Source organism: Gastrolobium bilobum, unplaced genomic scaffold (genome assembly GCF_033153095.1).
Source record: "Gastrolobium bilobum isolate Gb01-03AN ecotype WA unplaced genomic scaffold, APGP_CSIRO_Gbil_v1 utg2193, whole genome shotgun sequence".
NCBI lineage: Eukaryota > Viridiplantae > Streptophyta > Magnoliopsida > Fabales > Fabaceae > Gastrolobium > Gastrolobium bilobum.
This window is the reverse complement of record NW_026897609.1, coordinates 127365-142323: the sequence shown is the minus strand read 5'-3', so window position 1 is coordinate 142323 and position 14959 is coordinate 127365. Positions and strand designations below refer to the sequence as shown.

The 14959-nt window shown below is 32.6% G+C and overlaps 1 protein-coding gene across 3 annotated transcripts; it reads left to right on the top strand.

Annotated features, from left to right (window-relative positions):
* Positions 1-5263: 5263 nt before the first annotated feature.
* On the top strand, positions 5264-14228 carry LOC133308532 (uncharacterized). Of its 3 annotated transcripts, none has more exons than XM_061509160.1 (11): positions 5264-5439; positions 5989-6087; positions 8053-8156; positions 8514-9301; positions 9432-9554; positions 9676-9764; positions 9839-10039; positions 10663-11103; positions 12429-12512; positions 12941-13184; positions 13877-14228. In XM_061509160.1, the coding sequence occupies exons 1-10, from the start codon at positions 5317-5319 to the stop codon at positions 12980-12982; spliced, it is 2094 nt and encodes a 697-aa protein (XP_061365144.1). In that variant the 5' UTR covers positions 5264-5316; the 3' UTR covers positions 12983-13184; positions 13877-14228. The 3 variants fall into 3 exon arrangements, with proteins under 3 accessions (XP_061365144.1, XP_061365143.1, XP_061365145.1); XM_061509159.1 differs by having other exon boundaries at positions 5264-5451; XM_061509161.1 differs by lacking the exon at positions 5989-6087 and having other exon boundaries at positions 5264-5451.
* The last annotated feature ends 731 nt before the right edge of the window (positions 14229-14959 follow it).

Here is a 14959-nt window from a genome sequence, read left to right as displayed (position 1 = left end):
TAAACCAGCAGAAACACCAATCGAAATTAATCATGTATTGAGTTTATATCCTGATCAAGTACAGACTGATGTTGGCAGATATCAAAGGCTAGTAGGGAGGCTAATTTATTTATCACATACTAGGCCAGACATTGCTTATGCAGTTAGTGTTGTGAGCACATTTATGCACAACCCAAGTGAGGATCACATGGCTACTGTGTATCGAATATTGAGGTATTTAAAAAGGTGTCTAGAGAAAGGTCTGCTTTACACAAAAAATAATAGTCCCGGAATCAAAGGCTACACAGATTCAAATTGGGCTGGAGATAAAACTACCACACAGTCAACTTCGAGATATTTTACTTTTGTTGAAGACAATCTAGTTACTTGGAAAAGTAAGAAGCAGAAAGTTGTGGCTAGATCGAGTGCAGAAGTAGAGTTTAGAGGAATGGCACATGGGGTGTGTGAATTGTTGTGGATTAAGAGCATCCTACAAGACTTAGTAATTTGCTACAATCAGCCTATGAAGTTACATTGTGATAATAAAGCTGCTAGTGAAATTGCTCATAATCCAGTTCAACATGATAGAACCAAGCATGTAGAAGTGGATAGGCACTTTATCAAGGAAAAGCTAGATCAAAAAATTATTCAATTTTCCTACATCAAATCTGAAGATCAGTTAACTGACATCTTGACAAAGGCTGTATCAGAAAAAGTGTTTGAAGAAGCAATTAGCAAGTTGGACATGATTGATATATATGCACCAACTTGATGGAGAGTGTTTAAATGAGATAATATTTGTTGAGTTGTACAATTGTTGAAATTTTAATCATTGATTACACAGTTACATAATCATAGAAGATTTGTATTAAATAGATTAATTTTCTTATTTGCAGTTGATTGACATAATCATAAGAGATTTGTATTAAATATAAATAGTAACAGATTATTTCATTTCCTTATTCATAGTTGATTGACAGCTAATTTGTAATAGACTTAGAGTCTTCATTTATGTATATAATTACCCCAGTAGAGGAGGAATAAGCATACAGAAATATTCATAAAATGACACCATTGTTTTGACAAAAAGTAAAAACGAGGAAAAAATTAGTTGCATAATTAAGCATCAATAGGTATTAGCCAGCTAAATCATTTTGTCGCAATCATTTTGTTAGCCTCGTTCTTTGTCGTTTAACATCTCATTATTTATTTATTTATTTATTTTTGGTAGTCTCACAATGCAAACATCCTAAATTTTATTTACAATGCGTCTCCATTTAATTAAATTACTTTGACAAAATCAAAACGGAAAAATGTTTATCCTTTTAAATGACACAACTTATATCCTTTCACTCTCATAAAGAGGTGGGACTCACAAAGAGGTGTGACACAATGATATGCGTCTAACATATGGTGATTTCTAAGTAAAAGAAGCAAGGAATTAATCATAAATGTGTGAAAATAAGCTCATAAATACAAGAAATATTGATTATTCCTTCTCAATCATTCTCTCACTCAATTTATGCATTTTGATAGCAGGAAACACCAAAAAGAAGTGAAAGAGATAAGTTGAAATGGCACTGATCGCGCGGGCGTCATGAATGCATTCCTTGATTGATGGAATTATGAGAAAAATGGAAATTTAATCAGAATTAATTAGAGGATTATGACCTGATTGATTGGTGGAATTATGAGGAAAATAGAAATTTAATCATAATTAATTCAAGGATTATGACCTGATTGAGTTGCTGGCTATATAAAGGAAGCAGAACTCTAAAAGAAAATCATCTTTTGGCAAGAAGAAATTGGAGAGGAAGCTCTCGGTGACTGAAGATTCAAGACTTCTTCTTGGCTAGTCTTATTTTATTGTGGTAAGGGTCACAAACCTTGATGTGAACCCCTTGTATTTTGGTTAAGTTTATGGTTAATTATTCAATTGAATTTATTTTACTCTGTTCTTCATCCCATAATTCTTTTAGAATTCGCGACTCTATTAGGATTGCGAGGGTTAGGGTTCACAATAGGGATATTGAGATTCTAATTCCTGACAAAGGGTAAGATAACTGTTCATGTATGCACTAGGGATAGGCTATATGAACTGCAAACGTGGAAAATTCATTGGGCTTAAAGATTAACTTGAAAAGGGATTTCTAAGGGATTAGGATTCTAATAGGGTTAATAAGGTTAAGATCACTAAGAGATTAGGGCTTAACTAATTAATTATAAATGGTGAATTGTTTGATCAATTGGGTAATTAAACATAAATATTAATCATTATTACAAGGTGTGGATCAGAAAGGTGTTGGAGTCCTTTACTGCAATAGCTTTTTACAATATTTTTCTCAAAAACCTTTTATTTTAAATTCTTCAAATTTCTCTCTGAATTATTCATAAATTATTGAATAGTTCACAATTGTTACAAACACCATTACTTTCAAACCAACTCTTGTTCATCCATTCTTAAAAGAAACAATTAATTGATATTCGACCCAATCCATGTGGAGACGATACTTTTCTTATCACTCTATTACTTGGAACGATCGGTATATTTGCCGATTTTTCGCAACACACAACTTTGAGATATTGAAAATGATTGATTTGCAAACTAGAATACTAGAATACACCTGAAAGAAATTGAATTTATATTGTCTTCAATTATTTTGAACATGCAAAAACTCCTCCCAAGTCCATTTATATATGTATAAGACTTTAGAACTTGATTTGAATAAAAAATATTTGTGGATCTAAATTTGAGTTGTTCACTTGCTTGAGTTAACTAGTCTAATTAATGGAATAAGTCATTTATTCGAGTATCTAACCTAATTACTCAATTAACTCCAGCTGGTATTCAAGCATAGACAAATTGATATATAATTTAAAAAGAGGAATGAAGTGATAATTTCTTTTTAAAATAAAGGCAAAACGGTATATCAACCTATATATACATGAAAAATAGGAACAACGAACTAATTAAATGTTTTTACATTTATTTTAATTTTATAGTTCCAGAAATTTATATGCTAGTGTTTATAAAATAATTGTTTGTATAGTTAAAAGGGGCTTGAAAAAAGAAAAACGGGCTTTACCCATCAAACGAATAAAATAAAATTAATTTTTTTATCATTTTTTTAATCAAATTTTTAGCATAACTGCATTCTCGAATTTTAAATTGAGAAAATATTAAATTTTTTAAAAATATTTGTTATTTTATTTTTTAAGCAATTAGAAACATGCATTAATGATTCAATAATATTAATATCATAAAATACTCTTTAATAAAACTCTTACTTGAAATATATAGAATATTAAATAATAAAATCAATATGTTTCATATATTAAAAAATAATAATTGTTCTGTTTCCATAAATATGAGAATTATTAAAACTTCTCGTAAGAATATATAAGCTATATCGTTCACATTAAAATATAAAAAAGAGAAATGATATATACAATGGTCTCAGATCTCTTCACCAAAAAAATCCCCCCAAATCTTTTACTAAACAATAAATCGGTAGTTAAAAAAATATGACTGTATTACTCAATAACTCATTTACTGGTTTATAAGGAATTCATAGAGAGATTATTATACAAATGTAACATGCACACCTTAAGCATACATGAAGATAATTTATACGTCATTAATTTTTTTTTGAATTTTTTTTTCCTTACATTATTAAACAAAAATCTTGTCTGCAACTGCACACTATTCATTCAATATTTTAATTATAAGCTACATGTGCAAGAATCTCTTGTTACGTACTTTCCTATATCATAAAATTTTTTCAATTCATCCACGCATGGCATTTTTCATTTATTTATGACTTGTGAGTTCATTATTTTATTTTAAAACTATTACGCATGGCTTTCTCATAAATTATTTGGAGTCGTTTGGTGATTAAAATAGGTAAGGATCATATCTACAATTTTTTTTTACAAATTCTTACAATTGATAAAAATAATTGATCTTATTTTATTAAAGGCTTAGTTAATACATATTTAAAAGTTTAAAAATATATAGAATATTGTTACTATTAATATCTCTACCAGTTTATTTCACTGTTAGATCAATTATGTTATATAACGGTTATATTTATTTTTATCTTTATATGGAGAATCATAACCGTACAAAGTGAAAATGAATATAAATTATTAAATATAGAGAAAAAAGAAAGTTTTTAGAAAATTAAATCTTATTTTCATTTTTGTACGAAGAATCATAACCATATAAAAATGAAAATAAATATAAAATATTAAATATAGAGAAAGATTTTTAAAAAGTTAAATTAATACTATTGGATTTATCAAAAACACAAATTAATATTATTGAATCAATATAATTGATCTAGCGGTGAAACAAACTGGTGATAACATTAACCGGTAATAACAATATCTTATTCATTAAAAATATTCAAGAATCTAATTTTAAATAAAATATATAAAAATTTAGCAGTAGCACTCATCAAAAGAATTAAAAAATAAAAAATAAATGAGTTAATATCTTTTTGGTCCTCGTCAAATTTCACGATACCCGCTTTAGTCCCTACCAAAAAAAATGAAAAGTCCTATCTTGGTCTCTAAGAAATTCAAAATGAACCTATTTTAGTCCTTTTAGGAACTAATATGAGTCTTTTTTGAATTTGTGAAGGACAATAATTTTAATTAAATGACTTCATTTTAAATTTCTAAATTTCTTAAAAATTACGAGGAGCATATTTATTTGCTAGGGACTAAAACCAGCGTCGTGAAATTTGGTAACTGTAAAAAAGGTATTTACTCTGAATAAAAAAAAATGAAAGAAACGGTCTTTTCATTCTTCAGCGAGCGAATGGCGACGGAGGCACAGAGGAGCTCCTCCTCAACATGAACTTGGAAACCTCTTTCCCATTTTCAGAAATCCCATCGCATCGCATCGCATCGCAATCAATACCCCTCTCTTTCTTATGCGATTTCTGCCTATCATTCTCTGCGATCCTTTCTTTAGCGTTTCGATTCCATTTGCCTTTAAATCCTAATTGCATTTTTGGTATGATTGATTTCCTTAGCTTCGAAAAATCTTCGTTTCCCATTTTCATTTTTCACATTCTCAGTTTCTTCTATTTTTTTCACAATCGAGTCTCTGCAAAAGAAGAATTATTCTTTTTTTTTTTTCCATTACTCACACCATTTCTCTTTGTATTTGAATTTCGAAATAATTATATATATATAAAAAAGAAACTTCTCTTTCAACATGAGATTTAGGGTTTTCTGCTTATAGGTAGTTGTTGACATTGCTGAGTTTGGTGATTGTGGTGATGGTTGGTGGTAAAGCTTGCTGAGAGAGAGAGACAGAGGAATGTGATGTATTGTGGCGGAGAAGACAAGCAATGGAGTTGTGGAAAAGCTGGGACTGTGAATTTGCGAAAAGTGAGTTCCATCGTGCGCGACATTGGAGATCCCTGTCTTTCTCAGTCGCCTGTAAAGGTTGTTGTGAGTGTAAGACCACAACTCTTCTGGGTTTTATTAATTGCTTTGATTATCCTCAAGTTTAACTTTTCATAACTACAGTCTCATAGAGTATGTGTACTACATTGTTTTTAATTTACTGTTAATAGGCAGCATTTAGTTCTCACCATTGTTTTATTATAAAGGATCTGCCTAAGGGTTCCTTTGAATGATGTCCTTTGTGTAAAGTTTGCTGTGGTCTGTGGATAATCAGCCAAATGCATCTTCTGTAGTTTGATGCTAGTTCATCAATTGAAGATGCCCTAGAACTTCAGAGCCTATTGCACTTTCCACGGTCTTCTTCTATAATGGAATACATATTGAGATTTGAGAACCTCTTTAGTTAATCACTTACTCTCTCACACTCCTCCTCTGCAATATATGAACTAAATATGTATTAGTGGAGATTCCTCTCGGTTTCTTATTTGAACCGGTGGGCATCTGAGGAGATCTTGTTGTTTAATATAGAAACCAAATCTCGTTACAAAATGACTTGTGTAATGATTTTTATTATTTTTCACGGAGCAGGTCAACAGAATGCTTAAGCCAGAGAAATGGCAAGCCATGTTTGATAGTGAAGGGAAGGTGTTTGGTTTCCAGAAGGCACTAAAATTGATTGTGTTAGGGGTATGTCATTCATGCTGCGATCGTTTTTCTTATTTTCTTTGTCTGTGTCAACATCTTCATCATCATCTTCAAAATTAGGATGCTGCATGCCCAAGAATTTGGCTCCCCTTGACATGTTTTATTGGATAAAAATAGTTGTGCATGGTAGTAGTGGATTTGAACTTTTGCCTAACTGTGCCTAGTATCAACTTAATTTTACTGTCTGTAAGGTAGTTGGTGCTTTAGATTGATGTGTTCTTTGCTGATTGTTGTCATTTACTTGTTTTTATTGACTCTTTTATTCCAAAGGTGCAAATTATCAGATTGTTGTAAGTCAGATTAATTCCCAATATGGTGTAAAATGATTAACGGGTAGGGCTGATTCATGGGCATGGCAGATGACTTATTAGGAGGGTGTTTTTTAATAATATTTTTTATGGAAGTTATATACTAGGGCCTCAACTTATTATTTTAATGAAATTGTGAATGTTGCCTGTGACTTGGGAGGACTTCTTTTTATTTAATGAAATCGTGGGGTTACATGGTGATCTACTTGTTAAATATTAGATGTGTAACTCACTCGGGTATATTGTACAGTAATGAGAAAAATAAATAAGGTATTTCATATGGTGATTCATAAATATGATAAATAAAGACATTTTATTAGGCCTTAGCTTCTGTATGTGATTGAGTTGGATGGGTTGAACTTGGTGTACATTCAGTGTGCTGGATTTTGTTGCTTTCCTCCCATTGTCAATAAATAATTACCTCAATTAAGAAAATGTTGTTCACTTAAGGCATTTATAGGCCAGGCTTGTGCTCCCTTTAATACTGAATTTATGGACATAGAAAATTGGTGTTCATGCGGCTGTAATATCCTCGTTCGTCATAAGCTTGAGTCCATTTTGCCTTTGGGATCTTATCGAGCCATTCTGTAGCTTTTGGATTCTCTGCTTGCTATGCCAGAACTGTGACTGCTTCAACTTATATGCTGGAAAAAATAATAAAATTAAATCGAATCACTAAATTGGTTTGTTTCGACAACATTGGGAAATAGAATATTATTCTTACCTATGTTGATGACTTGATTGTTGAGTTCATTATTTCCAAACTCTTTAATATCAATGTGGTGAATACAGAACATGGAATGTGTATGTTAGAGAAGTCTAATATAAAAACCATAAAAGTAGCCTTAACTTAATAGCTTGAGCTTTTAGGTGAGATGATAAAATGCCTTTTGTTTATTTTTCTTGTTGTTAAATATTATATCCAAGTAATAACATTATATCCAAGTGACTTGCACATCTAATATTTAACAAGCAGTGCATCATGTAACTCCACATTTCATTAAAATAAAAATAAGTCCTCCTTTAAGTCATGGAAAATGTCCAGAACTTCATTAAAATAATATTTGAAAAAAAATCCTTCCTTAAGTCGTGAGAAACATCCACGATTTCATTGAATAATTTTAAAATAAAACCTCCCCTATTTAAAAAAAAAAGAAATTATTAAAAAGATCTCTACTGCTAAGTTGTATTATGGCATGCCCACGATTTAGTCCTATTCACTGTTCCTTTTATGCCATATTGGGAACTAATCTCTGATGTACACCAAACTGGTAATTTGCACTTCTGGGATAAAAAATTCAATTTTCTTCTTTTGTTTCTAGGGTCTATTCCTACATAAATGCATTTTTTAGTTATCAATCACATCAGATGAAGCTTTAAGCATTTTTTTGGATCATTCAATCTGGTTTATGGACACTATTTCACTTTCATGTTACGTTCTGATTATATTTATGGTAGATTACTTGCTGTTTAGTTTTAATTTGTAAGTTTAATTTTCTTTTCCATCAATATAAAAAAATATACATCTGTATTCTAGAGACATCAAACATGTGAATTTCAAAATTTCTTTCTAAAATTTAAGCTAAAATTAAAATTGTTGGTCTTTTCTAATTTGTTTCAATTTTTTCCCGTGTGTTAGGGTGTGGATCCGTCAATAAGACCTGAAGTCTGGGAGTTTTTACTAGGTTGTTATGCACTGAGCAGCACTGCTGAGTATCGAAGAAGGTTAAGAACAGCTAGGAGGTGTGGGGCCATCCACTTTCTTTGATTTCTTTTTTCTCTAGTATTTGCTGGATCTTAAATATGTCTATTTTGCACATAATGAGTTTTGAAGGAATGATCTTTATTCTTTAGCCAAGAAAGTCACAACTACGAACTTGCGAAATTGAATATTTCTATCATAAATGAATATGGCCATATGTCAATGCTTGCACGAAAACATTCCTTTGGCATATGTTAACTAGTTGTGTATTGTGTCAACAAGTGGAAGTGTTATTGTAGAAATGCATTTGGCATTCAATGGTGATATGATTTGTTTCAGCCAGGTTAGCACCTTTCCTAAGTTCTTGAATATGTAATTATTACTCATTGACATTGCAGGGAGCATTACAGTGACCTGATTAAGCAATGCCAAGCAATGCATTCAAGTGTAGGAACTGGTTCATTGGCATATATTGTTGGATCTAAAGTTATGGATGTGAGGACTTCATCTAAAGATGAACGAAAAATGCAAGCTAAAGTAGAAAGATCAACTTCTAATAATAATAGTATTGAAGTAGGAAAATGTTGTGATAGGAGCATTAATTGTACAGATGCAGCAAATACAAGCCAACAGGAAAGCTCCAATGATTGGGTTGACCTAGGTACTTTGAGAGCAAGCACAGACAATGCAGAATATGATTCTTCTGGTAAAAAAAACTGCAGTTCCCCAAAGTTAGGTAGTGAACCACATGGATCACATTATGTGATTGACAGTAGTTTTGATTTTCCTCCTTTACCTGTCACTAACCTGTTTGAAAAGAATGGTAAAGATGAAAAATCAGGCACAGAGCATGGTGATAAGATTTGTGCACAACATAAATTCAGATCTGAAGATGACAGAATGCGTAGCTTTCAACTCAATAACAATGTAGACTTAGTTATTGAATCAAACGGCCAACAACCTCTTGCTACCTTGCATCCGATGGATTCTGAAATTGAAATTGCTTCACCTGATGAGGATGAACCGGAATTTCTCTCCAACAATCCATTTTATGAAGCACAGATGGTTAATCAACTAAAAATATCAGATGTACCGCAGCCAGCAATGATAAGCGCCTCAATTTCCCAAGGATGGTCTGGCAATGAAGATAGAGTATCAGAATGGCTTTGGACCTTGCATAGGATAGGTATCTAAGTTGTATAGTGCGTCTCCCACTTCCTCTGTAGTTTGACAGAGAAAGTTTATCCTTTTCATCTTGATGACAACATATTTTTATTCTGTTATTCTTTCTAGCTAACAAGATTATTCCTTTCCAGTTGTTGATGTTGTGAGGACGGATAGTCATCTTGAATTCTATGAGGACAGGAGAAATTTAGCTAGAATGTCAGATATTCTTGCTGTTTATGCATGGGCTGATCCTGCAACGGGGTATTGTCAAGGTTATGTTTTTACCTGAGAATTTCTTGACTTCTTTCCAATGATTTTGTTCCTTTTAAGAGTTCTGTTATTATGACTTTGGACACCAAAATTTACATTCTTTCACTGAATATTGGATTATAGGCATGAGCGATTTGCTGTCTCCCTTTGTTGTAATCTTTGAGGATAATGCAGATGCATTTTGGTGTTTTGAGATGCTTTTAAGGAGAATGGTATTTGCAAATTCAGCTAAGATTCAACTAAGTAACTTTGTTTTCAGAGACTTATTTTCTTTCATATATCCCAGAGAGAAAATTTTGAAATGGAAGGCCCAACTAGGGTGATGAAGCAGTTGCGAGCATTATGGCATATTCTTGAACTTTCAGACAAAGAAATGTTTGCCCACCTGTCAAAAATTGGTGCTGAAAGTCTTCATTTTGCATTTCGTATGTTGCTAGTTCTCTTTCGGAGAGAGCTGTCTTTTGATGAGGCTCTTTCAATGTGGGAGGTTCGTGCTCCATGCTTTCCACTGCTCCCCACCCCAAAAAAAATAAAAGAATGAAATAAAATACCCATTAATTATTTTAAGTTTTTGAAATTCAACTAAAATGTAAACTTCACAGTTAATATTAGAGGAACCAATTTCTAGTCGGTCTGCTTTTGCTAGGGGGGATATGGTTGGTGGTATTGGTCAAAAGTGAAATATGATCCTAGTTTTAAGATAAGTTGCTACTGGTTCAAAAGCAAGCGTATCTAGTTTTGCTGTTTAATTTTAGATAGAGCTGTTGATTTGCTATACTTGAAATTGATAAACTGTGTTTCTCATCAGACCACACAAGGATTATTTTTATAATAATAAGATGCACGGACTGGGGCCCTATTTACATGATGTGGTACAACTAAACTAATAACTATGCATTCTAACACAGCTTTATTGCAATAAGTCCATTGAAAGGTGGAGATTAACTTTCTATACCTTGTGATTATTAGTTTGATTAAGTTATTGGTGTCTAAGGAAGCATGTATATGATTTTTGAAGGGTAACTAATGAGTTAGTGCTTTTCTGATAAAGCATCGGTCTTATTGGTTTAGTTCGTCAACACATGATCATAGTATTCTTGTGTAATGCAGATGATGTGGGCAGCTGACTTTGATGAATCCTTGGCATACGATTTAGAAGAGAATTGTCTGGAAGCATTGGACTTGCACCTTCCTAGAGACTCAAGCAATGATATGAGAGAAGAAATTTCATATACTGATGATGGTAGTATGAAGAGTGGTTCACAATCAAATCATAATGAAAATGATGACACAAAAGCTACACTGCAGTCAAATCATGGGAATACTGATCACTCTGTATGTGACTTCAAATCAAAGTCGCCATCATCCCATACCTTTTGTGGCTTGGCAAGGAATATCTGGCCAAGAAATGATCAAGTTCAGATGAGCACTATTTCCTCCATAACAAGGAAAGGAAATGATGAGTTGCCCATATTCTGTGTCGCAGCAATTCTTGTTTTAAATCGCCAGAAGATCATTCGAGAAACCCACTCCTTTGATGATATGATAAAGGCAGGTGCAATGATCTTTTATTCAAATTTTCTTAAGCAATTAATTGCTGTTATGAAAATCGTAAATACTATACTACTATTAAATTGTTTATGCTTTTTATGTTGACAATGTCTGGTGTTGGGTACCTAGGTTTGGATTATGCTTTGATTGGGAAATTTGAAGTTGATAGTGTTTAAACTTCTTTTTTTCTGGAAATTTGTATTCTACTAAGCACTTTGTGTCTTCCTGATGTTTTCCCACAATCACTTGTGCAATAATTGCATATCTTGGTGTTACTGTTTAATGAGGTGAGAAGAACTTGGGCAGATTAAAGGAGAGGCATGTGATGAATCCGTAGGATAGCGGAGGTTCTATTGTACAAAATGATTATACCAATCCAATTACATAATACTAATTTGAGAATGTGTGAACTTATCCCTCAAGTGACTATCAACTTATTTATAATATTTCTAACACTCCCTCTCAGGCTAAAGTTTATTAGCTTGTTACGTATGAACTCTTAAAAATGAAAAGAAACCAACAATATAATCTGGTCAAATCTGAGGACAGACATGGATGCCGGCCTGACACTACGTGGACAAATAATGTGCCGCTGGCCACCGTCCACTGCTGCCGGAAACATCATCTGGTGAAATTTCTGGCCGCGCTTCATTTGTCTAGATTTGTGTCCACCACAGTCCTCTGACCAGACTATACTATTGGCTATTTTTCATTTTTAAGGTTGCATATGAAATAAGCTTAAAGCTTACTAAACTTTAGCTTGAGAGGAAGTGTTAGAAATATTGTAAATAGTTTGACGATCAAGTCCCACATTTGTGTTTTGTAATTGGTATAATCAGTCTATAATAAAGCCTCCGTTCTGCTATTGAGACACACAGATTCATCATATGCCTCTTGTTTGCTAATTACTCAACAATAACTTTCTTCCTTTTAAATAATAATTTTAATCTTTTTTTGTCTCATGTAGGTTCTTTCATTACATATGATGCATGAGCTTAAGATTGCATTAACTTAAACCTTGATCTGGGGTTAATATTTGTCTGACTAAAACCCTTTGTCAATATTTTTTCTTTGCATTTCCCCCCTCTTTTTGTCGTGTTTAGTTTATCTTCTTTTATTTTGTTCAATTTTAAGTCCCTCTATTGAATTTTCCTGATCATTATTTGAAAAAAAAATTATGCATATGTTTAATGAGATCTATTTTCAACTTTTTTTCTTTCCTATGGAGTTATTTTAATTCATAATGCAGAGAAGGAAGGAAAAAAAATAAATTGAGGGATTATTGTGCATTTTCTTATTTTATATTCCAACTTTTCATAATACAGATGTTCAATGACAAAATGTTGAAGATCAATGTAAAAAGATGCATAACAACAGCAATCAAACTCCGAAAGAAATATTTTAACAAGGTATGTCCTATTTTAGTTATTTTCCTCTACCCCACTCATAGAAGAGGCCTTGACTGCTTTTGCCAATTTTATGGCTTTTTTTTTTGTTTGGTGAATGTTCAATATCCTTGTTTCAATCTATTAATGATCAAACAAGTTGGGGAAGTACTGCAGCAATGTATTGGTCTACTTCATCTCATTGTGATGAAATTGTGATGCTTTCCTTATTGAACACCTATGCAGACTGATAACAGAACACTTAAAAAACGTATTCCTTTTAATGTTTCTATTTCATGAAAGATAAAATTTAGATTTAAATCAGTTGCTTTCTACTGTTCTTTATGATTATGTGGCAATTCACTTTGAATGGTGTTTTATCCTAATACGACTTACTTTTATCTATATTTCTAAGATTTTGGTGTTGAAATTGATGTCTAATCTCTTGACAGGTAATCAAGAAAAAGCACCATGTTGCAGAGAAAGGGGAATAGGGTAAATATCATTGCCAATATACTCTTGCGGCAAAAGGCACCGGGTTTCACGTATATGGCTCTTCTTTTCCAAATTGGAGTATGGTGTTAAAATTTTTATTCGTTACTTTGGATGGGAGCCGTTGTAGCATAAAGTGTTTTTGCTTTTGGAGGTTCATCCTGCTGTTGTACCTCCATAGTCTTCATTTCTCTTTTTTATGAGGTAATTTCACTTTGTTCTCCTTTACATTTTGCTTGGTCGCTTAACTTTTGATGGTTTCACATAGATTCCGAGATGGTCTTTCCTAAGGCTTTTCTGTAGTGTGTTGCACTCAAAATTCAGTTCCAGCCCTTGGAAATTTGTTGCAAGGATTATTAATGGCCAAAAAGAGTGTTTTACAATGCTCTTGCACTGAAAGCTTTACGTATAACTAACTATAAGGAACGGATGAAGAAGTTAATAAGATAATTTGTGATTGAAGGCATCGAATAACGAGAGAACAAGAGGCATGTGTTGGAATTCGGGTGTCAATAGCACATAGGAGGCTGTATTTTATAAGACTAATTATCACAATTACATATCAATAATTTAGCGATGTACGACTTTATCACTCACTTCCTCACTGACTATCAATCTCTAAATAACTCTCACTCTAGTTAAAGCTTACTAAGCTTTGAAGTTGTTACAAATGAACCCTTTAAAATGAAAATTAACCAACAATATGCTTTTTCTTCTTTTCAATTTTTCCTATTTAGCTTTCCTTGTTTAAGTGAGTAGTTTGTTCTGTAAGGAATGTGCTTGTTTTGCTGTTAGGAAGATCATGTTAAAGATTTGTTTCCCTTGTAGTATTTGATTTTTTTATTTTTACATTGCTTATGTCGTATTGTTTCTCTTTTTCCTCCTCTTGATGCCAGTGGAAAGATTGACAAGGGGTTTTTCATCACACTGATTGCTCCCAGGTCTGATCAATTTGCAGTCTTGGATACTTGGCACCGGCTACGCAAACAAATTTTCTTTCTCTGAACGTTTGGTTTCAGCTCATATTTCTGGAAAAAATCATACATAAATCTATTTATTGCTTCGAGGATTTGGAGTTCGGAAAAAGCACACGCATACTAGAAGAAATAGAGGGTGGATACGAGGGAGGGGGTTATTGTAGTTTATGGAAACTTTTACCGAAGATAGTATTTATGATGGTTTATACATACTACGGCAATTTTTTGTTTTTAATGACTTCTTAAATTGCTGGAACTTTTAAAGGACAAAGGGGGTATTTTTCATCTCCTTATTCTTGCATAATTCTTTACCTTAAAAACACAAGCAAGTCCATTTAAACTGGGAATTTCCACTAAGCATTGCCTTATTTGCATATCGACAGTGTCGGCGAATCTCGCCTTGGTTTCCTGTTAAAACTTCGACATTCCCCATTTTGTACATTGATATAGCAAAAGATCTCATATAATCTTCAAATCCAGCTGCAAATTCCTCGGTTATCTGTTTACTCTCATCACCATTTAGTAATTGTTCATCCACTCCCGGACAGCTTCGCGGTGTAGGGGTTGTGTTAGGTTCAGTCATAGTCATAAACTGTGACATCAAGGCATCTAACATCCTCCTTGATGATAATTTTGAGTCTAAGGTAAATTTTAACAACTTTTAGCCCGCATTCATGGATATATAAATTTATAATAAACTCCTTTTATTTTAAGAATCCAAAGTTCAATGTCTTCTCCCACAAGGCAGATAATGCAATTTTTTGCTGTTGGTTGCTTATTTCAGACGACCTAAAGCATTCTAGCTAGTCGGTTGCTTATTTATGAACCCCATCTATATAGGTCTCGTTGTTCTTTATTCCAAATTTTATGTTTCTGAAATCAAATAATTGAATTTCTCCAGCATGCTCCACCTTTTAATGGGTTTAATGTGACTCCACATTTTTTTTCTTCTTTTAATCATTTCGTTGAATGAAAGTTTAGTGATATATGATTTTAATGAAT